At 37.3% G+C, this 25852-nt stretch overlaps 1 protein-coding gene across 2 annotated transcripts in view; it reads right to left on the reverse strand.

The window, feature by feature from the left end:
- Positions 1-25852, reverse strand: part of srpk2 (SRSF protein kinase 2) — a 78319-nt gene that overhangs the window by 40674 nt on the left and 11793 nt on the right. Inside the window, exon 1 of one of the 2 annotated variants that reach the window (XM_049474535.1) lies at positions 12207-12952. The exons of the other annotated variant lie outside the window; for it this stretch is intronic. Coding sequence (XP_049330492.1) covers positions 12207-12244 — 38 coding nt within the window. The 5' untranslated portion in view covers positions 12245-12952. Of the gene's footprint in view, positions 1-12206; positions 12953-25852 lie in introns of those variants that run through there. 2 annotated transcript variants of the gene reach the window in all.

The raw sequence follows: 25852 nt of genomic DNA on the forward strand, positions 1-25852 counted from the left end.
ATTATTTAGACTGATCTTCAGAAAGCTCTCTAACTCGCTCTCTCTGTTTCTCTTTATAGCCAATCTATCTTGAAGTATCCTTCCCATTCCACTTCAACATTCCTTTAAGCCCAAGTGACTCTCTGTTTCCAGCAGTCTCTGATCAGTTCTAAAGTTACGTCTTTCATGTGCTCAGCCACATCCACGGCTTACACAGAACTGCAGATTGCAGAGAGGGAGCAAAAGAAAATGGAGATTGTTCTACTGTGTTTCACTTTGGGGGTGTAAGAGCGCTTGAATGACAAAAGAACAAGTTATTCTAAAAATTTCTTCAAGTATCTTCAGATGTTGTCAGAAGTCTGAATTACACACAGACAGAGAGACAGACACTGCTGCTGGGCTGCATATGACTATATTTGGTAATGGAGGCTGTTACTTGCTTAAATGAAGTCAGAAGCTTCAGCACACCATTCCCAACCTGCTTTAGTGCTGGCTGGCCTCGAATTCAGGGCACCTGAGCTCAGCCCATGACACACACACCTCACACACGCCCTGCACACCTGACAGGTACAGTCTCATCAGTTGGTGTCAGCTAGCTCAGGGGGTTATCGTATGGCTGATGAAGGTTCCATAGTTGGCCGGGTGTACAGTTCCAGTCAGCATCCAGAGAGCTTAGCTGAGCTGAAGGAACAGCTTAACTACTAAAGCTGTGGTGAAATAACTAAATAATTGAACCTTGCAATGTTTTAGTGCCGGGTTAAAGACACTACTACCTGCTGGCTGTGAGAAACAACAAGACGATGAGAGTATTTGTGCTAGTACTAGAAATATTCTGGAGAAAATACTGTGGAAGTGTTTATAAAGAATGCATGTTCGGGCAACAATGGTTAAATAAACCATTTTATTCATTTTCTATAATGAATCAATCTCATGTCAATCAAATTTGAACATTCTGCATATGACTTTTAATTTGAGATGGTGAATTCAGATAGTAAAGACATGATGAAACCCAACCCAATCTTCCTATCTCTTAAGCACGTAAGAAAAAAAGGTAAGACAGGAAGAGGAAAGAAAGATAGATTAAACTAGCTAACATTGCTCATCATTAAACACAGATGCTTTACAACTCCAAGTACTATTTAATTCCTCAGCGCACCACAAGAAATGGAAGCAAAAAGTTACCTCAGCTAACATTACCATCCAAGCCCTGTACAGCTCATATCTTCCTGGTCAAAAGGAGGCACTTTGTAAAGAGGTTGAAAACAGAGTGTACCAAATGTGATAGGTAATGCTGAATAAAATCACGATATTTTATGGTATTTTCACGATAACGATACTCTTGGCAATATGACAAAACGCTGAAAAAAAAAATCATGAAAACACTACTGTGTTTAATTTCATTAATGCATATGATGATATGATATGACACACCCCTAACTGAGATATAAAAAATACAATAATTGTATCAGATTTGTAACAGAAGTCAATGATCCTGATTGTCATGATGCTAATAATACTAATAAAGCACTCAAAATATCTCCATATATCCAGGACTGAAGTAAAATAAATGATACTGGACAGATATAATCTGTCTCTAGTAGATCTATAATGGGAAATGACAACAGTGTGAATTTTTCTTTTGCTAAAAACAGTAAAAAAGTAATACCCTGATGTGATGATAAGGGGTGGGTGATACTGCACGATATTATTTCAGGGTATAATACCATTCACGATATTCAAACTTTTTGGCGATATCATCGTGTACGATATGATATAGCACACCCCTAATTCTGAATACATTATTTTGCTAAATTTATGCAATATTAAATCACAGAGTCACAGTAATATTATACCGTTTTGTGATAATATTGTACTCTGAGATGCCCTGTGATTCCCCACCCTATATAAATTCATATTTTTTTAGCTAAACAAGGAGGGTATAGGATTTAACCTTCTAGGCCAAAAAGCCCAGGTCTTCAAGAAGAATCCAAATAGAGGTCTGAACATCTATAGTTTCTATTTAACTTTACAAGTGGAGTCTAAACTCTCCACTAGACATTATTAGGGCTATCCTGATATCAGTATCACATAGAGTGTGTTCTTATTAACTCCACTTGCTAACAGCTCCATAAAAAACACCTGGAAGCTTCTGAGAAAAAGTTTTACCTTTAGCTCCACAGCAGAAAGCAGAGTCCACACATATTCACTTTCAATGAGTTGTAGGCAATTATAATGTACCTGCTCTGCTGCTGCTGATCTGATGCAAAAAAGCTGGTCCTACTTTATAATACGTGTCTTTAATAACTGTGTGATTACACACTAACAATCCATGTAATAACAGTTTAAATACTGGTGAACACTGCATAGAAAAGGAGCTACATAAAAGACAGAGAGACTAAGACCTGTCTGGGTGGCATGGGGAGGCTGGCCTACGCTTGGTTGGCTGCTGTTTAATCTATAGAGCATAAAAAGTGTGTGTGTGTGAGCAGCATGGGGCACAGAACGCCTCCGGACTGACCGTCTGCACAAGGCTCTGGGTGCGTGAGTGTAAATAAGAGAGAGTGATACAGAATCCATTTAAATGACATGATGGACAAGTGAACCCTGTATGTCTGTGTAACTGACTGCCCATACTCCAGCACCACAGACAACATAGATACCCAGTGTGTTCTAAATGTTTGAACATAATATGTGTGTGTCATTTGGAAAGTGAAATGCTGGCCCATAAATGAGTGTGTGTGTGGGGGGTCTAACTCAGCCCCTAGGTGGGTGGAGCTGACACAGTTCTGTCCATCATATAGTAGTACTCTGCCTATGCTGGGTCTCAGGCCCAGATGAGAAAAGAAGAGGGCATGAGGCCAACCTCCTCACCCCTTAAAAGGCTTTTTATAGAACAGAAACACCCTTTGGTGTGGTCCCATCCTTCTCTCTTTCCCAATTATCAGCTTTGTTCCTCCTCCATTCTTCAGCACTTTCCCTGTCACTCGTTCTTTTGCCACAGTTCACACTCACGGATTTGCCTCCTGTTTCTCTGTTTTGTCTTGACAGTGAATTGTATAATTCATTTTACAACCCACTTCATATCCTTGTATAAGCCTAAAAGCAACAAATAAAATGTATCCTTAAAGTGGAATTTTGTATTATTTTGTTTCTAAACTAACAAAGAAGCATTTCTGAGTGGAGAAGGGACAAAATATTGTGTTTAATGGTTTGTTATCATTTCATGCATTGCAGAGCAGTGTGTGGAAAGAATAGTAAAAAAAATGTAATATACATATTTAAATGGTACTAAATTATCTAAAACATAGCAGGAATGGTTAATGTGATGCGTACTGTTTGTGTTCATAAAAAAGTTTATTTTATTACTTGTGAAGGAAGAATATAGTGAATAATATATTATAGAAAATGCCACATAAAAGTTAGCTAAAGCTGTTTCTAATTGAAAATAAAACAGACATTAAATATTTGCTTCTCCCTCCACTGTCATGAAATTGTACCAAATCAAAATGTATACACCCCCCCCCCCAACCCTCACCACACCCCAACCAGTCATTTTCTGCCAAACTGTTTCTTTACAGGCACTACATGCTAAATGTACAGCAGTTTAGCCTAACTTTGGCATTTCTTAATATTATTTTTTTTCATATTTCAAGATTACAAAAAAATGTAAAAACAGTTCAACATAGCCTAGCGATACATGCGATCACAAGCACAACCATAGGCCACTCACAGAATTAATTTACAGCTATGTGTGTAGAAACATCCTGTCATATCAATCTTCTACATTCATACAAACTCACTCCACAGAACTCCTGCTATTGCCAAAGAACACACTCACCTGCTAAGTTATCTTATTGCTCCCTTTAGTTCAAATGTAGTTGATCATCCAAATTACTTTAATGTTTGCTTATCTTGTTTTGTATTAAAAGCTAATGTGGAAGCTTATACTGCACTAATTAGCTCTGTGCAATCTGCAGGCCTAAATCATTACACACTTGTCTCAATCTGTGCCGAGCTGTTATACAATCTGGAATAGAGTGGTATATGCAGTTGCTGACACTGTTTGACATAATAATACCTATAAAATGTACTTAGATAATTAGATAATTAGCCTACATTTAAACAGTATCCTAGTAGCTAGGATTGTTTAGGAATGCAAACAAAATGCACTGGTACTCACAGACTAAAATGCTATAATGGTATATTGTTTTGTGTTCAAAAACTGTATCATATTAAAAACATACAACATGCAATTTATATATATAAATAGAAGTTGCAGATATGAGGTTTAATGTGTGAGTGTAACGGAACTTTTAGGTGTTTACAAAACCTTTACTTGATAAAAAGCTTATTTACTCATTTAAAAGGTAAGCTCAGTCATACATCCCTTTAAAAAAGAGTTCACTATGGAAACATAAATATGTCATGAGGACATCTTTTTGACAGTATGGTTTTGGTTTTTGGTTGTATGTCATTTAAGACTCGTTTGGCACTGAATTATCTTGTGCTTACCCCGGTATATGACAATGATTTTAGGGTAAGTGCTTAAAACAAACAATCTTAGTGACAAAGAAGTCTGAAACCACTCAGATCTTAGAACACTAGCCCTACAGACTAAACTAGAAAAATATGCTGTACTGTAGTGTGTTTCTAGAAGAATCCATGCACTAATATATCACTAGCTTTATGATATGCCAGCATGGGCTGCCCAATTTGACTGGAAATGATAGGATACTTTCTAAAGCACTGAAACCTCAAAAATAGCATTTGGGCTGGCAAGATGACTATTTTTTTCTCTTTAGAACAAGAGATAAAAAAACTTTAAAATCCTCAAGGATTCTCTACACAGGCAACATTTTTGCTCCCAACTCACCTGGCCCAGGTAATAAGCCGGTATTTTATCTGAGTGCTGAATGTGCAGAGCTCTATAAAACACTTGAGGGCATTTTCAGTTTTTTACAGTAGGCCTGCACCTTCATGTTGCTCTGAGTCTGACCTGATTTAGACCCCCACCCCCAAGGGCAGCATTCCCTTCTTTAGCTCAGAATCATCACGGCCCATGACTCTATTAGCGTACTTTCACTGCGTCCTTCTTTGTGGTAAAATGTCATTTTTAAATTACAGAATTTGTGTGGAAGGCACCCTTAAGTTAATCTCAATGCAAACCATCTCTTGAGGTTTTATTCTGATATGCTAATCATTATTCGGAAGGGTGACATCACCTTCTTAATCCTTTTTAATACATCCAATTAAGATTAAACAATATTTTGTGACAGCCCATCCTCATAATCCTAAAGCCCTATGACACCGGATTTGGTGAGTATTGTTAATATTATTAAAAAGGCCCAAACACAGTCTGTCCTCAGAACAGCGGGAATTTGATTATCTGTAACTAACAGATCTGTATCTAACAAAAAGGCTGACGTTTAGGCTTACAGATCTATTTATCTATCTGTCTGTATATCTATCTATTCACCTCCCTACGGTCTACTTTTTTTTGTTGCCAGAGCCGAAGTCAGCCATACTCCTGTGCCCCCTTGAGCAGATGGAGGTTAAATACCCTGCTCAAGGGCACCATGGAGGCAAGCAGGGCAGGACGGCTGACTTGTTCACACTGCATTCACACCTTTTAGCAGTGCTGGGTATAAGCTTGGAGCTTTGGAGCTCTGCTTGCTTGTTTTCAGTACTGGGATGGGATCCCCTGAATCCTAGGGGTGTTAGCTTTAAACCCTAGGTTCTAACAGCTGTGTCAGCCGATTGACTAATGTGTCACTGTCTATACTATAATTATAATTTATTAAGCACGATACTGCATGCATTCACCAGTGGGTGGTCTGATGTTCCACATACTCTCTACTGTACACAGTGTACGCTATAGGCTATACAGTCAATTTGAAGCATTTCTAAGCTGGAAACAAGGACATCTTCCAGCCACCTAACAGACCTGTATATGGTCTGCTCACAAGTGGGCTCTTTTGTAGCAGCTGTTGCAAAATTATAAAAGCTTTCCAGAACACTGGCATTAATCCAATTCGACCTAATGCATTTAGGATGGTGCTTCTTCTGAGCAGGAATGTTTTGTTGTAGATAATCAAAGCTAGGCATATTGACAATTACCGCAAATGCAGATTTGCCACCAGGTTTGGATAGAACACTGTTATACTGATGGTGGAATACTAATGGAATGTTCCTAAAAGTATTAATAAACATACAAAAAAGTAATATATATGTACACACATTTGGATTCAACTCTGCTGCTGTAACTTTCACTTTGTACTGTTCTTCACTCTTAAGGCTGTTGTGAGATGCAATTCTAAAAATATTTAGTTTCAGATTTGTTTGCATCAAACTGTTTTCACCAGAAAAAGTGGATTTTTATTCTGCTATTTGCAACAGCAAATTTGAAACACAAGTAGGCAAAATGTGTTCAGGAGGATTGAGGTTTTATTTTACTGTGGAGCTATGTCTCTAAAGATATCAATGTGAATATTTCTCTCAACAATCAAGGTCTCTCCTTTCACCACTAACCTGCACAATTTACTATTTTAAAAAAAAAATGTACGCAAATCACAATCTTAAATCACACCATTAAGAATTATACATAGTGTACTACTTAAAAAAACACACAAACTAAAATCATAGAACAGAAACAGAAAGCTAAATAAACAGTTTTATAAATAACTTTACATGAGGTCATGTGTTGTTTTGAGTGGAGGTGTTACCCTATAGTGCAACCTATAAAGTGCACTACATAGGGAAGAGGGAGTGATTTGAAAGAAGGCCTCATGGAGTAAACATTGCATGTTGCTTTTTAGAAGCGTGAAGGAAGAACTTCAGGAGAGATTTTAAACATGTTGTTGATGTGCAAATGGGTTTGGTGTGTAAGGGCCTCTACTGGTTGGGGGTTAACAAAGGGTCTCATTCATTAACAGTTTTTCAGAAGATTTTTTTTCCTAAAACACACTAACATCAGTTTTCAATAAAAGTATAATTTACCAAAATGTCCTTATTTGGGATTTGCAGTTTAAAAACCCATGAATCTGGTGTAGATTTTGTTTAGACTTCTCAACATCAAATTTGAATAAATCCTTAGGGAAATATGATTGGTGAATGAGGTCCTTAGGTTTTGCATTTTCGCTTTTTCTTTGCCTACAGTCCACTGCTGTTATGGTAAAATTTTTCACATAAAAACTAAACAGCCTATTATATACCGGGGAAAGGATCATGCCAAAATACCATAGGCATACTGTAAATAATGTTACTTGCTCTATACTTATTTTTAAATAGTTAATACACTCCTTGTATTTCTATGGTAGGCTTTCTATGGTGTCAGAAAGTACCAAACTATATCGATGCCTTATGTTAAAAGTCAGTGTAACGATGAAGGCCTCTGTTTCACTGTATCACAAAGGCAACAATATTTTCTGACATTGCCAAGGTATAAACAGGTCACCTCTAGACATTTTTAGAGTAATTAGCTGGGTTGTCATTCTCCATTAGCATTTTCACCTAGTCTATTTCTTTTAAAATTCGTTTCAGACATGACTGGGTGCCTTCCTGCCTCAGAATCTTGTCTAAGTAGACAGCATGTCTCATTTTTAAGACACAGCACACGTTTATGCATTTTGACAAATATTGACAGTGACAATTTCTCATTAGGTTTAAATGACATTTTGCCAATACTGTGAAAAGATTTGTACAATGCTGCCATAAATGCTATGAAAGAACACACTCGTTGGTGGAACACAATACAAATTATTGGCGAGTTGCCTGAAAGACTGCTCATCTAAATTCTGGATAAGGTACTATGAATACCAGGGTTCAGTCAATAATGCTAATGTTGCTAACAGTAAATGAGAGTGAATAGTGACCCAACATCACCACTCAGATCATGTGAACTGGTGTGAACTGTTAGCAGCATTAGCATTCACAGTTGAACTATTGCTTTAATATTTTTTTGCACAAAAAAATAATAGTGGTTCTAATGTATGTGAACTTCCTTGGACTACTGTGACCAATACTGGTCTAAAATGCCTCACGAATGCAAGTCCTTTTCTTCAGTAGAGCTTATTAAAATACAATCTCCATTATTAGACACACTCTTTAGTTACTGTCTTTCTTCAGAACTTAAAGCTATATATGTATTAATGCTCATTCTTTCCATCACAAATGCTGGTGCTGCTTGCATGTTTATTGGTGTACTGTTAAGTGTCTGTTCAGTCCTGGTACAGAATTGGTTAGTTTTGAGTTCATACATCTATCTAACCATCCATCCATCCCTCTCATCTTTCTCTCTCTCTCTTTCTGTCCCTCTAAGGATTGCATGCCAGTCTGCTGCCCGCTGCTGAGCTGTTGTGTTCTCAGTGTCTTGGCAGTGCCTCCGTGAGCTGTGAGTCACTGAGCATGGCTGGCTTCACCTGGCATCAGCGACGTCACAACTGTCTAAATATACACAGGACTACTGCACATTCATTAATATATCTACATACACCCTGATCTACAGTACTGTACACAATGACAATATATACCATCATTATTAATTTAAACATGGGTGGCTGCCTCTCTGAATAATATCTGTATAATATGCACTGTGAACACAATATGCACCAATGAAAACAATTGGTGCTATACAAAGCAACCAAATAGTTGTCATTTAATACTAGATCTGAATATTTTAATGTGATTTGCAAGGCCAATCATTTTAATGTGACTTTGGGTTATACAGTAGGAATGCTTTTTAATAAATGATTATGTGTATAAAAATTATTTAGTCGATGAGCATTGGCAAGCCCTAGAAAATACAGCCTTTGTAGCAAACCAAACACAGAATTCAATATTCAGAATTCGCAGCTACTACGAGTTTCTTTATAAATTAAAAAAATGTATTATCTACTTCTGAGAAATTCTTGGGTGGGACTGTGAGAATACTTTCAGAATCTTCAGTTTGTGTCTCTTCAAGTAGGTCATGGTGGTTTTGAGGTATTTTTTAGATCTTTTTTGTGTTTTAGGAACCATCCATTTTGATATTTGTATTAAGGGCTGTGCCATATCATACCGTATGCAATAATATATGACATTATTAGTATCATGACATTTCAGATCATTGACTTCTGTTACAAATCTTATTTCAAAAATCAAATACATTTTTTTAATATCTCAGTTGGGGGTGTGCCATATCATATCGTATGCAATAATAACATTTAATTTTCATTTTGTTGCAGTAGTGTATTCTTGACATACTTTTTTAATTCAGTGTTTTGTCATATTGCCAAGAGTAATGTTATTACAATATATATATATATATATATATATATATATATATATATATATATATATATATATATATATATATATATATATATATATTGTGATATTATTTTAGGGCTATATCGCCCACCCCTATTTGTATATAGGATTGTGCAGTGTTGCTAGTGCCACTGGTAACAACACAAACCTAAAGCATGATAAATCCCGAAATTCCTATCCCTGAGGATGGCTTAAAAGTTCTAATGTTCTAAAACTCATCTAGATGTTCTCCAGCTTCTGTTGTTTTGTTATTAAGTCACAGTATAAGTTTTCTTGTCATGACTCTTTCATTAAGATTATGTTTGTGCAAGCAACACTGCACAGTGGACCACCATCCTGATTCAGCTAAACCTTGCTGCAGGCTCTTAGCGGTAATATGGGGGCTGATTTTGCTTTTTTTACCACCATAGAACAGTTCTTTTGGTCTTGCAGATTTTATTTCGACCTCCACAGTTACTAAAATCTGCCATGTCTTAAAAATGTTCTGCTCTGGACGAACCACAAGTTGAAACACGTAACCATCTTCTTGTGGGAATCAATAACGTTAGTTTTTTAGCTCTTTAGACCGTTGCTTAGAAGAGGCAGCATTTAATTGTGTTAATATAAAAAGTTAAAAGTGTTAATATAACAGAAACTTAAAAAAGTCAGAGAATTAACAAAGCTTAGAAATTTGATTGAGCTGACAGTTCCTAATTACTAACTACCACTAATTACTCATTAATTTCTGACATACCTCAGGCCTGATCTGCTAATCAAGGTCTCAAACCTTGATAGGGTGCCCTATAAATGTGTGTCTATTAGGGGTGTGCCATATTGCATTCTATGCACTAATATCACCACAATTTATAATATTGTTAATGCAAATAAACCCTGAATTGTTTTTTCAGTTTGTAGCAAAATAAAAAAATCCACTGTTCTCATTCTCATTATATATCTACTAGAAAGAGATTATATCTGTCCAGTATAATTTATTTTACTTTAATCCTGGGTATACTGCATTATTATAATTATGCAATTTCAAATAATTGACTTTAATATGCAATACAATATGGTGAAAATCTCAATTAGGGGTGTTTCACATCATGTCATATTAAGTAATATCGGCTAATAAAATGAATTTTGTTGCGGTAGTGTATTTTTGAATAATATATTTTTTTAATTCAATGTTTTTTGTCACCTAGAATATCGTTATCGCAAATGTACAATGAAATATAATAAGATTATTTTATGGCCACATCTCCCACCCCTAGTATCAATGAACATGTCATCTATAATTTTTTGTAATTTAATTTTTTGTGTATTTTTTATTTCATATTTTATTAAGTTAAGTAAGGTAACGTAACCGTGCATTAGGATTTCCTGAAATATTGTGTTTTATGTTGAATTAGCTACAGTTAAAGTTATTTTATTGGATGTTTTTGAGTTCGGTTATGATGGACACTATTATCCCACAATGCAATGTGAAACAGGATGGGAGGAGCTATTAAGAGCCTGGAACAAAAGTCATTATAATAAAACAATTAACAATGTTAATAATAAATAACAATGTAAGTGCAGCAGCAACTACAAATAGAGAACTTGCAATGACATATACTGTCACAGCTTTCTCTGTGTCAATACTTTCTCTTGGCACAAAACTGATTAGTATGTTAATATTTTGTGTCATTAATTAAGATTTGTAAATAGTCTATACCTTAACGAATACTTAAAGTATTTGTGTGTAAGATGTTACTGTGACAGCATGTGTTTACCACTTCTCAAATATTTGCATACACATGTATATGCTTTAGTAAATTATGACAGGAAACAGCATGTTTGGGTTTTAATCTGTCCCAAACAAACTACTTACTGGCTGATTTCTGTGTTCAAGCATTAATTTTGTTTAATATTTTTATACTGGATTTGTTAAATCATTGTGTTATCACTGCTAAACATTCTGCAACAAACGTGTTGCAGTTGTTTTTTGTTGCTGAATCTGAAATGTTCTAAATTTGTGGAAGAATATGCATAATATGATGAGAAAAAAGGATATTTACATGTGTTACATAACGTGTTAACATGTGGCAAATAATACCGCATTAATTGATGAATTTTTCATTGTTTTTGTGCTCACATCTCACAGCCATGGCAATGTCTAGCACCACTGTCTTGCACCACTGTGTTTCAAAACACTCTGTCCTGGTTGAGATGCCCTACATTGGGCCCCAGTTTGATAAAATGTACATTTACATTGTGAGGCACTAGTTTACAGAACTATAGATCCCATTAGAGTAAAATTAGCCAGTCTCTGCAGAACACAGAACTGAATGTTTGATGTAAACTATGTAAACGGGCATAGTGGTGGGCTCTTTGTTGTGCTGGGCTGCTGCTGGCGTCTCTTTGAGATGTGATATAAGGAGCTGGATGCACCTGTGCTGGGCTATTCGGTTGTTGTGTTGTGAGGGTAAAGCATTGTCACATCATGTTTTCTGCTGGTGCGTATGCTCTAATCTGCCTTAACGCCTTGCTTTTGTAAGCTCCACGGCTAATATGAAATGACACACAGCCAAAGCACCCTATTTTGTGTGTGTGTGTGAGTGGGGGGGGGTGTACAGTATGAAACACATTGTTGTGCATCCCTGCATGCACACATTCTTCTCCAGGATCATCACGCTACGGCTAAGACAACAACACAGACAATGAAAGAAGACAGCAGCCTGCTGTTGTATACACTGAGAAAGAATGAAAGAATGAAAGAGATAGATAGATACTGTAGATAGATAGAGAAAGAGAGATTGGGAGAGAGTCAGACAGGAAGATGGAATGGAGGTGGAATGGAGGGCAGAGGAGACAGTGCGTGAGTCACACAGGCAGGTAAACGAGAAGCTGATGGGGGAGAGAAAAGAAAAAGACAGATATGACAATGTGTAGAGACACGTTACCTTTCTGGGGACGAGGATTTTTCCGAGTTGACGGACATGAGCGGAGGCTTCAAGCCGCTCGCTCCCAAAGGAACGACAGAGGCGACAAGAAATGAATAAAAGCACACTGTCTATCTCTCTCACTCTATCTCTCCTTCTCTACCAGTCTCTCGTCCTCCTCAGTGTTTCCCCCTCTTCACCTCCTCTTCCTGTGCTGTTCGCCTCAGCCAGGAGGCGTGGGGGGAACCTCCTCCTCCTCTCCCTTCTTCCTCAGAAGGAAAGACAGGATGGAGGGCACACGAAGAACAAGAAGTGAGCCAGTGAATGCTGGAAACGGAGAGAGAAATCTTGCAGTGTGTGAGCGAAGGAGACTCCAACGACGTGAGGAGCCCCTCCTCACCCCTCTCTCGCTCCCTCCTGCCCTCCCTCCTTGCTTGCTTGCTTCCTTCCTTCCCTCCTTTCCTGAGTCTCTCCTTTCACTCTTTTCTTTCCAGGTTCGGAAGATCTGTTTCCCCCTCTTTTTATCCTTCTTTTTGCGTTGTCGTCCTCCACTGCCCTCTGCTGCTGCTGCCTCCGTTTGTTTCCTGGATGATGTTGATGATGAAATGAACGGAGGAGCTCCCTCACACTGTCTGCCTGCTGCTGCTGTCTCTCTCTCTCTCACTCTATCTCTCTCTCTCAGACACACACACACTCTCTCTCTCTCCCTCTCTCTCTCAGCGCAGTGGTTGGCTCAGCAGGCCCTTCTGCAGCTCTGCACAACAACAGAGGCTGTGAGCGCAGCGGGCTGAACCACTGCCTAAGGGAAGGGGAGGGGGTGCCGTGGAGTGAAGGAGGGCAAAACGCACCCATCCCTCCTCTCCCTCGCTCTCGCGTCCCCTCCCACGGATCGGGCCGGGCCTCCCTCCCCCTCTCCCTCCCTTCCCTCCATCCTGTTACGACATTCTGTATCTCGGGGCAACGCGGCACATATACACTTTCCCCTTTCTGTCTCGTTCTCTCTCCCGCGTCTCTCTCTCTCTTCTCTCGCTCTCTCTTTTTCACTCTTCCTCTCTCCTCTTTAGTGCTTTCTCTCTCTCTCCACCTCTACCTCTCCCCTTTTCTTTCTCTGCTCTCTCTTCCCCTCCATTTTACAGCTGTATTCTGAGCTGCTGTAGCTGTGAGCTTCCTCTCAGCACTCTCTCCATCAGTGCCGTCTGTCTCTTTTTGCTCTAGCGCTTTTCCATCTTTCAGCAGAAGGATCTCAATTCCTATATGACTGAACCTCAGAAAGAATGACAGGGAGAGAGGTGGAGGCCTGGAGGGGCCTGCTAGTACAGGGGTTCTCACACTGTGTTCTAATCTCTCTGTGCTGTCTTTCTCTCTCCCTCCTGCTCCCCTCCTCCTTTAAGACCTCATTTCTTGCAAGGAGAATTGAGGTTGTGCTGAGGTTACTGGTACTTGCTCATATGTAAAATGGGGACAGCATCTCTCGCACACTGGCAGCGTCTGCATGCCCAATTAAATATCAAACGCGCTTGCACACTGCTTTAAAACAGTCAGGCAAAGCACAGCAGAGATACATTATATGTCCAAATGTTTATGGACACCCATTTTGATTAATATTTTCAGCTACTTTAAGTTGCACACACAGCTTGTCTAGTCCCTGCATAAAGTACTTCCAATTGAATAGGACTCCCTAAAGCAAGTAAACATGAACCTACTGACACCATGCCTAATGCCATGCGTGGGCTACAGGGGTATAAAGTCCCACAGCATTGAGCTGTGGAGAATGGGAACTGTGTTCTCTTGTAGTCAAATATTTAATTACGAAAGTAATATATAGCCTTCCTGGACCATAGAAACATTTGTCATTCGTTGGTCAGTCACTGTTTCACTAGCAGCTATATTTAACCAAAATGTGCTAATTATATTTAATTCTTAATTATCAAATGAAAACTTTACAGCACAATGCCAGGGTTCTCCGATAAAAATCGCTTCGGCCCTTGACACTGGACTGTAATGCGGACCAGTACCTAAAATGACTAAAACCAAATAATTTTTGACACCTGATATAGACACAGAAACACTGAAATCTTAACACATCAGATATCAGAATTTGAACTACTGTTGTAAGTTTGAGACACTGTACTCATTTTTAGATACTGTCAACTAGGGGTGGGCGAAATGGCCCTAAAATAATATCACAATATTTCATAATACTTTCACAGTAACAACACTCTTGGGGATATGACAAAAAATGAATAAAAAAATATTTTAACAATACACTTATGCAACAAAATGAACATTTTATTATTACATACGATATGATTTGGCACACCCCTAAAGTAAAATAAATGATACTGGACAGATACAATGTGTCTCTAGTAGATATATAATAGGATGTGAGAAAAGTGCAATTTTTTTTTCCTATAAACAACCAAAAATTAGGGATGGGTTATGTGGCACAATAATTCTGGGTATCATTCACTATATTCAAAAATATTGGCGATATTATTGCTGGGAGTCTATCTTTTTTTAATATATAAATGATTCTTGATTACCATTTAGTAATAAGAAATAAATCTTAAATAAAAACTGAAAAATGAAAGATGAAAGAATTTTATTTTGGGCTATTAAATATGCAAATTTTTACTTTTTTTACATTTTACATCTATTTTCAATTAACTTTTTCAAGCACAACTATATAAAAAATACTATATAATACCAATATAAAAACAAAAAGTTAAATTCAGCTATTTGTAAGGGTAGGACACAACCCCCTTAAGCCTTACAATCAGCTTTTATATTGAACAGGGTGCAAAAAATCTCCTTCTTTTAAGTACAAAATGCAAAATCACAAGGTTTCTTGAGGCATGCACAAATCTACTGAGATTTAAAGATGAACAATCTCTACTATTCCATTTTGAATATCACATAAAGACAGATACTCAATTAATCAATCTGATTCATTTGAATCTCCCAGCACTAGTCACTTTTTTAGGTGTTTTTCTGTATCACTTGCAGATGTCAGCGGCCCGTACATTGTTTAAACACATAGGTTCATGCTACAGCTTGCAAGCCAAACATGATAATGGGGTCAGAAGCTTGTACATTTGCATATGTTCAGTCCAGCAGATTGCCTACAGTCTAAAACAGCTCAAACAGCAGCACACAGCTTCCCCGTATGTGCACATCTGTGTGTCTGTGCGCACAGTATACACTGTTGTTGTGTATGTGTGTGCAGTTGTCCTGAATTTACAGAGTGTTTATTTGTGTGTCATGTGTGTCTTCAGTATACAAAATGGGTGCACATGCGCCACTGCTCTCAGCTGTTTAATCACATGATTATCGTATTCTTTCACGTAGACAAGCAGAGAGCAGGACATCACATGACCTTTTTGTGCCTTATTTTAAGTGTTTATACCAAATATGGACAAAAGTGCTGAGACACTTTCTTTTTCATTGTTTCTGGAGTTTATACTACTTAAATTTGATTAACTGTCTCTACTGTCCAGGGAAAGCTTTCTCCTAGATTCTGGAGTATTGCTGTGATTGCATTCAGGGAAAAGTGCATTATTGAATTCAGAATGTTGGATATTCAACACCACATCTCATCCCCAACATCTCAATGCTGGGGGCTCACAAGTGAAATTAGGCATGATGCCATTTGGTTTATATGCCCCATAGAGTCCTGTTTGGCAGTACTGCTCTACAGAGGCTAGCCAAGTTTTGTGGGTGCAACTTAAAGTCACATAATTTTATGGAAAAGTTTTTAATTTTTATCACCGAAACACAATTACCTTGAATATCCATTTTTAACATGATGTAAATCGGGCAGTTGTTCTTTACAGTGTGTCAAAATGTCATGGATACATAAACGAAAATGCTTCAAAATAATTGGTATAAAATCTGTTTACATTTATTTTTTTTACTTTACATGTGAAGTTGCCATTTTGGGGATACAGGGCTTCTGTGTCACAGCAGCAATACATAACATATTGAGGCTGCAGAGATGACCTTGACAATGCCAGTACTGCTAAAAAGTCTTTAGATTTTTCAAGTAAAGAGAAAGAGAGTCTGCACTTAATTTAAAGCTCCTCTCACTAGGGCTGGGCAATATATCGTAATTATCGATAGATTTGAAATGGTTTTATTCCAGATAGGAAATCCGCAATACTGCAATATCTACATGTTGCCATATGCAAACGATAATGCATAGTACATAAGTGTATAATGTATAAATAAATAAGTCTTTTTTGTTTTCTGGAGGCATGGCAATCATCATAGCACACAATTTTCAAATGATCAAATGATGTCATAGAAACAATGTAAAAAGATTGGTAAAAAGGTGCAGCCTGAGGACTTTATTGTACCATCTCAAGCAACATAATCCAGAGCTGATTACTGAACCAATGAAAAAACACAAAGTGCAATTTTCTTATTATCCAAAGAATTACTTAGACTGATACTTGCTGACATATCTGATGTAAACTGGAGAAGGCCATGCGGCACTGGCCACACTACTACAATTAGCCAACACTGGCTGTGCTACTTTAAAATTCATTGATCATTGTTAAAGATATATTGAGGTTATAATTTTTATAACAATGGTATAAATGTTTATTTATGTGTAAAAAATGTGTAATATATGATTTAGGTATCAGCCCAGAATTCCCACATTGGCACAACCCATGTAGGTTTTTGGTGTTATAAATAAATATTGACACTTTAACATGATTTTTCCGTAATTGTACCGGATTGTATTGTATCGCAAATCACCATTTCTCTGAAACATACTGAGATATGAGTTTAGTCATATCAGCCAGCCCTGCTTCTCACTGTCTCTCTCTCTCTCTCTCTCTCTCTCTCTCGCTACATCAGTAGCTGTGGAAGTAGGGCAGGGAAAAGTAGCCTTAATACTGACACCAAAAATACAAAAACTGAGAAGAGGGGGGGCAGGCAATGTGGGCCTCCTTTATCTGCACTCCTCTGTTCTCTCTCTCCGTTCTCTACTGAAGAACAGCGCGGGTTGTGGGTGTGCAAGTTTGTGTGTATGTTCTGATGATTGGTGTGCACTTGTTCTTTAGCTAATCACAGATCAGACGGTTGCTATAGTGATGGAGCCGGTTTATTCCAGTATATGGTTTTCTACGTCACTGAAAGCGTGGGGTTCTCAGGCAACCACAGCGAAGACTGCTGTGTGTGAGCGTGTGTGAGCGTGTGTGTGTGTGATAAATATATATCTAGCAGTCTTGGTACACTGTGAACATTTATGCTGTCCTAACATCTTTTTTTAACAGAAAGAGAAAGACAGAGTGAGAGAGTGAGAAAGAAAGAAAGAAAGAAAAAAAGAAAGAAATAAAAGAGCAAGAATAAATAAATAAATGAAGGGAGTGAAAGTGAGAAAAAACAAAGAAAAAAACAAAGGGGGAGGCAGAGAGGAAACAAGAAAGAGAAAAAAAAAAAATAAAGGGGGAGAAAAAGAGAAAGAAATTTAGAAAAGGAGAGAGATAGAAAAGCATGGGGAAGATAGTGAGGAAGCAAGAAAGAGGAAAGAGAGAAAAGGAGAAAAGTAAAGAGAAAACAGGTGAAAAAGTAGAGAGGAAAAAGAGGAAAGAAATGAGGGGGAAAGAAAAAAAAAAAGAAAAAATGGGGTAAGAGACATAAAGAGAGACAGAAAGAGTGATTAAGAGAAAGAGATAGAAAGGAAAGGGTAGAGAGGTAGAGAGAGGGGGAGAAATAGAATGAACAAGAGAGAGAATGAGTGAAAGAAGGAGAAAGAGAAATGATAAAGATAGCACTTGGGAGACTAGGTATGCAGGTGTGTGTGTGTGTGTGTGCTCTGTTTGAAATGTTGTGCCTCCTACAGATCAGCTTCCTGACCCTCCCAGCATGCTGGGATCTGGCTGTCAGACTATAGATACACACCTACACACACACACACACACACACACACACAGAAAGCTAGAAAATGTAATGGTCCTGAGGGGCACAGTGCAAAGATCAGCAGCTGGCATTCACACTGCCTACTGTCTATGCATTCACACTGGCAGAAAGATCACTGTATACGTGTGTGAGTGTGTGAGAGAGAAAGTGTGTGTGTGTGTGTGTGTGTTAAAGAGCAGCCAGGCAGCAGAAGCAGTAAGAGAGAAAGAGATTATGAGCACAGTCACACTGTTTTCCACACTCCCCAACAGAATGCAAGTGACTTCATTAGTTAAGTGATGTGTGCTCTACAATAATTGATAGGTGCAAGTGTGCTTATGCTTTTGTGTGTGTGTGTGTGTGTGTGTGTGTGTAAGTGGGCGAGTGACTGTCTGATCTTTGACCTGGTCAGCCAGCTGCTCCTCTTTGTGTTTCACCTAAACAGGGCTGAGTCATCTACAGCAGTCAATACCATCAATTCACTCTCTTTCTCTCTCTCTCTCTCTCTCTCCCTATATCTCTTAGTCTCTCTCCATCTCTCACTCTCAAACACACACTCACACACACACCTGCATCCATAAAGACAATCAATCTCTAACCAATTACAGCCTCTGCATCTAGGCCTCTCTCTTCATCACGCCTCTACTCTCTAGTGCTCTTCACCTTTCTACAGCCTCTCACACAATAAAGCAGCAGCAGCAGCAGCAGCAACTCTGACTGACTCTTCAGTTTCGCTTTCATGCAGCTTTGCAGGACAGGGGAAACAAAGCACATGCACTATAGTATTTCATAATTTGTGAAACAATAAAAAACACTACATGTGATAATAGTGACATTTTTGTCTTTAAAGCAATCTATTTTGCATTTGTTGTGCTGTTTACTGTGAAGCTTTAACACTACACGTTTGCATATGTTGTGTCTCTATGCATGCACTAATTAGGTTGCACAGATTTTTTTGCTACTGAACGTTTAAAACTGTAATATTTATATACAAAAAAATAAAACATTTAACATAAATTTTGCTGCATAAGTATATTTCTGAAATTAAGAAAAAAAAAAAATCACCAGCGTACCCTGAAATGTTGTGATATTATTTTAGGCCCATATTGGTCACTACAGTTTTTTGTTGGGGGTTCAGAATAGTATTTTTTATGGGGGAAAAAAAAACGAACTAAATAATAACACAATCCACAAGTCCTGAGTCTCTCAAGACTCTCAGACTTACACAAACACCCAGAGTGCGCTCTCTGCTGGCCAGCCAGAGCACTGCACTTCCTTCCAGTCTGCAGTAAACAAAGCACTGTATTCACTAAAGCATACAGGAAACAATACTGCAACCAAAACAGACCACAAACTGAAAAACGCATGTAACAAGTTCTTCTACTGACTGGTTTATTTACTCAGTGAAAATACATCTAGCAGTTTTAACTTCAACCCATTATCAGGTTATTTAATCACATACAGTATGAATCCAAAGTACAGCAGGATTTATATGCTCAATTTTATTTTATGAATTAATAAATATACATCTATTCCTGCATTTCAGTCATGCAAAACTTTCAATAAAAAACTTGGGAGGGTAAAGCAGTGTAATGCTGAGTCTTCTCACAACACTTCAGCAAAAAGTGCTAAAGCAGAAAGAACACCAAGTAATGTTTCAGGTGTTGTTTTGTCCCATTCTCCCTGTAAACACATCTTAAAATATGCAACACTATTGAGGATCATTGTCACATTTTTCTTTTCTAAATTCTCTAGAAATTCTGTATTTGGGACAGGTCAGGACTGCAGACAGTCAGGTCCAGTATCCATTTCTTTTTGTTTCAATAGCCATGTCTTGTTAATATGTGGATTTGCTGCATGCGTACTTGCATTGTCTTACTTAAATATTCATTGTAAGAAAAGTTTTTAAACATTTCAATATTTTTTTTACACATTTGTTGAAAAAATAGAGATCCTCTGGCCCCTCTTTGCTCCTCAAATCCCTATATTGCATTGCATAATACAAATCACCGGTTGACATCACATGTTTCAATGCCCTTTCCCAACTGTTTTTATGTGTTGCAGGCCTGAAATGTAGGAATTGATGTACGGTAACACATGAAATTAAGCTGAGCAGTCAAAGCATAAGATACATTGGATTCATACTATATGTAATTATAATTAAAATAAAAAACATTGTGTTTCCATATCCCAACTTTTCTTGCTACTAGGTTGTAATTACATTTATTCTGTTGCATGTTATTAACTACAAAACTATTGAAATCGATTGTTTCTACATCGTTTGAGACAATAACACAGCAGTGTTTTGTTGCAGTGACTGTCTACACTGTACAGGAAAGACTTTCTACTAGATTCCAGAGCATTGAGGTGAGGATTTGACTGCATTTAGTGACAAAAGTGTAGTAAAGTCAGGTTTTGGATGTTCACCACCTCACTCTAAACTCATCCCTTCAGCACTGGATGAAGCACCATCATTCCAGAGAACACAGTTCCACTGCTACACAGCTTAATGCTGGGGGGGCTTTATACAACTCTAATCCATTTCTAACTTTTGGAATGGTGCCCATATTACTATGTTTATATGCTCCTGAGATGCCTATTCTATTGCCAAATCCTCTCTATGGGGACTAGATAATATGTGTGTTTGCATTTGCACATTTGTGTCAGAAACAGGTCGGTACTAGAGGTTGAACAACCTGCGGCATATTTTTACAAAATATTAATCAAGTCATCTGATCAAGATAATGAATCATTAATCAAATCAAATAATGGACAGAGTGAATATTTTACAACTGTTAAAATGTACTTTCTCTAAAAAGATGAAACATTCTGAGCAGAAGATAACTTAAAACAGTATTTATTTCTTTTCAACATTCTCAGAATCATTTTAAGCTCTGAAATAAATTTTACCAAAGTCTTATTCACAATAATCGTTAGGAAAATATAAGTCATGCAAATTATAATGCTTAAAAAAACTCAGCAGCAATTGTTCCATGTTTCCTCAGTTTGTAACATATTTAAGAAATAGCAGTTAATATGAATAGAAGAGGTAAAGTTGTGACCTAAAAGACCCAAAAGCATTGAGACATGCAAGAAACATCATCAGATGAAAACCTTTTAAGATCAGATGTTTTTAAAGGTACAACTTAACACCAGATTTTTGGAAACAAGCCCTCTGAAATGATGAAGATAACATAAAATGTGAATATGTATGTTTGGAGAAAAAAGGATGCAGGATTTCAAGAACCCATGGGCTTGTGTGTCACAGGAAATATCACTGGACACCAGCAAACATTTCAGCTGTACATCACCCAAATTATCACTCCTGAAACACAAGCTAAAGCTTTTGCCTGGGCATCAGTCTGTCAACCTAAACATCACGTGTTTATATGCCACAATAAAGCAGCACATGAAATCATTCTTGTAATGGTTTACGATTGGACTCACTTCTCACTTCATTTTGTGTCTTATATTTTACCCCAAAAGGGCGTCAAAAAGAGAAGAACTTCATTACTTAATAAACTTCTTTTTAAGTCTGTCACAAAAATTATTATTGTCATACTAACACCATTATATACCAGTGATATTAAGATAATAGAAAAATAATGCAAATGCACCCTTTTGCACCCAAAGTTTCAATTATTATATAATATAATAAGTTAGACATTATTAGACGTTATTATAATAAGTAGACATTAGAGTTAGAATACAAAAATTGTTCACATATGATTTATAAATAAAACAAAAAAAGGCTGCTTTCAAACAAAGTTGACTTACATGTTCATTCACGTTATTGGACTTTCTTTGCTCTTAAAAACAGGAGGTCAGCAAAAATAATTGCGGTAACTTCCAATAACTGTATGATAGATCGATAATGTAATTATCATGACAGGTCTATGTGACTAAATACTCAGGTTGTGTTTTGGGAAATGACATTTTATTATATTTACTTCTGTATTATTTTTCTGAAGTAACAGTAATTGTGGGTATGAATGGAATATTCTATTTATCTCTTTAGAAAAGAATCAACCATAACCAGTACAATGTCTTGAGTTTGTTAATTAGCGCTATAATATTAGTGATTACAGGAGAGCTTTGTTCATTTAACTGGCCCCAGCTAAGGTTTAATTTCACACACGCTTGAAGGGTTTTTAAAGGTCAGATCTGATATTGACCTCATTTGGCAGTAGTGTCAGGCATCAAAATCAAAACAAAAAGCACACGGTAAAGCCTCCAGCTCTGCTGCACACACTGTGAGGCTTTGATTATTATTTGTGAGCATTCGCAACCTACTCACTGCCTGATATAACCAATAAAGACAATCCTGTGTTTCTAAAATCCCTGATCGTTATGTAACATAATGTGTATACACTAAAAATAATAATATATAACAGAAAATATTGTTGCTGTAGGATATTTTGCTGTAGCTTGATCTGGTTAACCTGGAAGTGCCATGAGAAATATACACCACCCCAAAAACATAGTCTTATACAGTCATTATTTCCAACAATGACAACCTAAAGAACTTCTAAGAAGTGTATATGCTTGTAGATTAAATCTGCAAGACCTTCTGTCATTATTGTCTATTAATATTATCATGTTTTTCATCTGTGTCCAGAACTTTCATAACATGAAACAGTTTTGGAAATTTTGGATGAAAAAAAACATTCACTGATCTTGAAGCGCAACATATCAGTGTTAAAGCAAGTTAACCAGATATAATCTGAGACTGTGATCATGCTGCTCAGTGTGCCTGTAGCACATACAGCCTGTTCTCTCAGAAACACAGCCCACAGGCCCACACCACTTCAGCATCTTCCCCAAATATCACACAAATCCCCACAGCATGGAGAACAGAGAGAGAGAGAGAGAGAGAGAGAGAAATATGGGGTGTAAGAATAGAAGAGTCTTTCTTCTTTTGTGTTTTTTAGCCAGAGAACTTTGTCCAACAGGTGGCAGCAGTGAGAAAAATGTATCTCTATATATTTTTTTATATATTCTGCACCGTTAGACACTTAAAGACTAAAAGTACAATTAATTAAACAGCAAAACATAGAAAACATCATCACTGTAATAATATACACACACCACAGGTTTGCACCCAAAAATTATATGCAGGTGTGTTTAAAGCCTTATTACAGATTTGTTGAAAGCTGTTTGTCAGTTGAATCAGATACGACCATTCAATATAAATGTTATTTGCTATATGCTATTTATTCATGTTTTTCTCTCATATGATTACGGTAACTATCAATCAGAAAATTCCTTCGTCTTAAATTCCTGTGCTGATTTCCAGTGCTTGAGGAAAGTCTGCAGAGTCACCTTAACTGATTTTTGAACATGTACAAATAATACATGCATATGATTAATGATCTAACAATCTAAATTTGAGCATAATTTAAAAATCAGCATTTAATGTCAAGCAGTCATGTGGATTTGTGGAATAATGAGAGCATGTGTGTATTCACTTTTGAAATAAATTTGTATAGCCTATTTTTATTTTTGCTTTACATTAAACATTAAAATCGAAGTATAAATCAATAATTAAGCCAGTTATGCCAGAGAGAGCTGTGCTTTTGTAGCGCCTCCCGGATAACACCACCTGTCTGTGATTAAGAAAAAAAAGCTAATTCGGCAGCTGCACATTCCCCCATTACACTACGCTATAATTTAACTTTTAATTCCCATTATTTATAATTCTTTATATAAATAATAATTATTTCACACTGTACATTCATACTTTACTCCTCTAAACTGTAAATCTCAATGCGACATATCTTAACATCTGAACATTTTATCAACATATTCCTTTTCTGATTTTTACATGATTTGGTGGAAGACACTGTAAATATGGTCTGTCACACACTGGGTAGATACTGTATTTGATGTAGAGGAAGGTTGTTGGTCTGCTCCAACCCGGAGACAGAATGTGGGCAGAAAATAAATCGACTATACTTTTCTCTTGGTCTAATAAATCTGTTCTTTATATTTGTCTGTCCTTTATATTTGATATTTGGCACCAAAATAAAAAGCATTTTAAATTGAAAAGTGTTTTTTCTTTAAACTGTGTTCATTTTTTACAATTTGGCACAGTATATACAGTGTCTGTTCTTTATGATTATCAAATTGTTACAATTCAATAGGACTTTACCTTTCTGTGTCTTAAAAACAAAAACGTTTTAATATTAGTGAAAAAATAGTGACATTTTTTTTTAATTCCAATTAGTTTATTCTGTATGAAATTTAGTATAGAACAAAGAACTGCCAGTTAAAAAAAAGTAAAAACAAAAAAGATAAATGTTTTTGTCAGACAGTCTATTTAAGTTAACTGATTTTTTTAGACAGCTATGTATTGGTGGGTCAATATCCCATATTTTTCATGTGTGTACATGTGCTGATACAAAAGTGTTTATATTAAAAACAGGTTTAAAAAAGAGAGACTGGACAGTTAAATGGGGAATCATTATAGGTGAAACAGGACTTCATTTGAAGAATATAACTAAATGATGAATGTTGTTTCTTTTTCAGAAAATGTTTTAGCTGGGCACTAGTCCACAGTCTAATGAGGATGAGAACTTGCCTCCTGCTACACCATATCAGTGCCCACACTAGATGAGGGGGAATAAAAAAACTGAGGGAGGAGGCGGTAGAGGAGAAGAAGGCTTTTGGTCTAGTAGTTGGTGTGTATTTACCTGAGCCTGTGCAAGCATCTGCAAACAGAGGTAACATCCATTTCTTTTCTCAGTGATATGTGGGGGTGTTACAGAAAGGCTAAATGTGCTATGATATTGTTGCATAATATTACTGGTATACCTATATGCACTCCATTGTCATCATCTACATCAGTCAAGGCTTTAGAGGCCTATGCAGTTCAGTTTAATTTACCTTTATTTATATGGTGCTTTTTTATTGTCACAAAGCAGCTTTATATAGCTATAGTACCAACAGTGGAAAGGTGATGCTGGCAACAGTGGCAAGGAACAACTCTCTGAAAATAAGAGGAAGAAACCTTGGGAGGACTCAAGACTCAAGTAAGAGGAACCCATCCTCCACTGGTCGACCTGAACAGCATAAACAAATAACAGAAAAAAAAACAACTGTACAAAGAGATAATGTGGAGCTACAGCTAAAGTGGATCAGGTTATGAGGCATGAGTGCAAGTATGTGATGGGCAGCACTGTTCAATCCATTGATCAGAGATGCAGCCAAGAGGCCCATGGTGACTCTGGACAAAATGCAAAGATCCACAGCTCAGGTGGTAGAATCTGTCCACAGGACAACTATTAATCGTGTACTGCACAAATGTGGTCTTTATGGAAGGGTGGCAGGCAGAAAGCCATTGTTTAAATGCCAGAAGCTATGTTGGGGACACAGCTAACATGAGAAACAAGGTGCTTGTCAGATGAGACAAAAATGGAACCTTGGCCAAAATGCAAAACGCTATGTGTGGCGAAGAATTAACACTGCACACCATCCCCACTGTCAAATATGGTGGTGGTGGCAGCATCATGCTCTGGGGCTTCTTCTCTTCAGCAGGGACAGGGAAGTTGGTCAGAGTTGATAGGAAGATGGATGGAGCAAAATTCAAGGAAATTGTGGAAGAAAACTTGTTCGAGTCTGCAAAAGACTTGAGACTGGGGGGTGGAGGTTCACCTTCCAGCAGGACAAAAACCCTAAACATAAAGCCATGGCTACAGTGGAATGGTTTAAAACAAAACATATTCATATGTTAGAACGACCCAGTCAAAGTCCAGACCTAA

The sequence above is a fragment of the Astyanax mexicanus genome, chromosome 2 (genome assembly GCF_023375975.1).
Source record: "Astyanax mexicanus isolate ESR-SI-001 chromosome 2, AstMex3_surface, whole genome shotgun sequence".
Lineage (NCBI taxonomy): Eukaryota > Metazoa > Chordata > Actinopteri > Characiformes > Acestrorhamphidae > Astyanax > Astyanax mexicanus.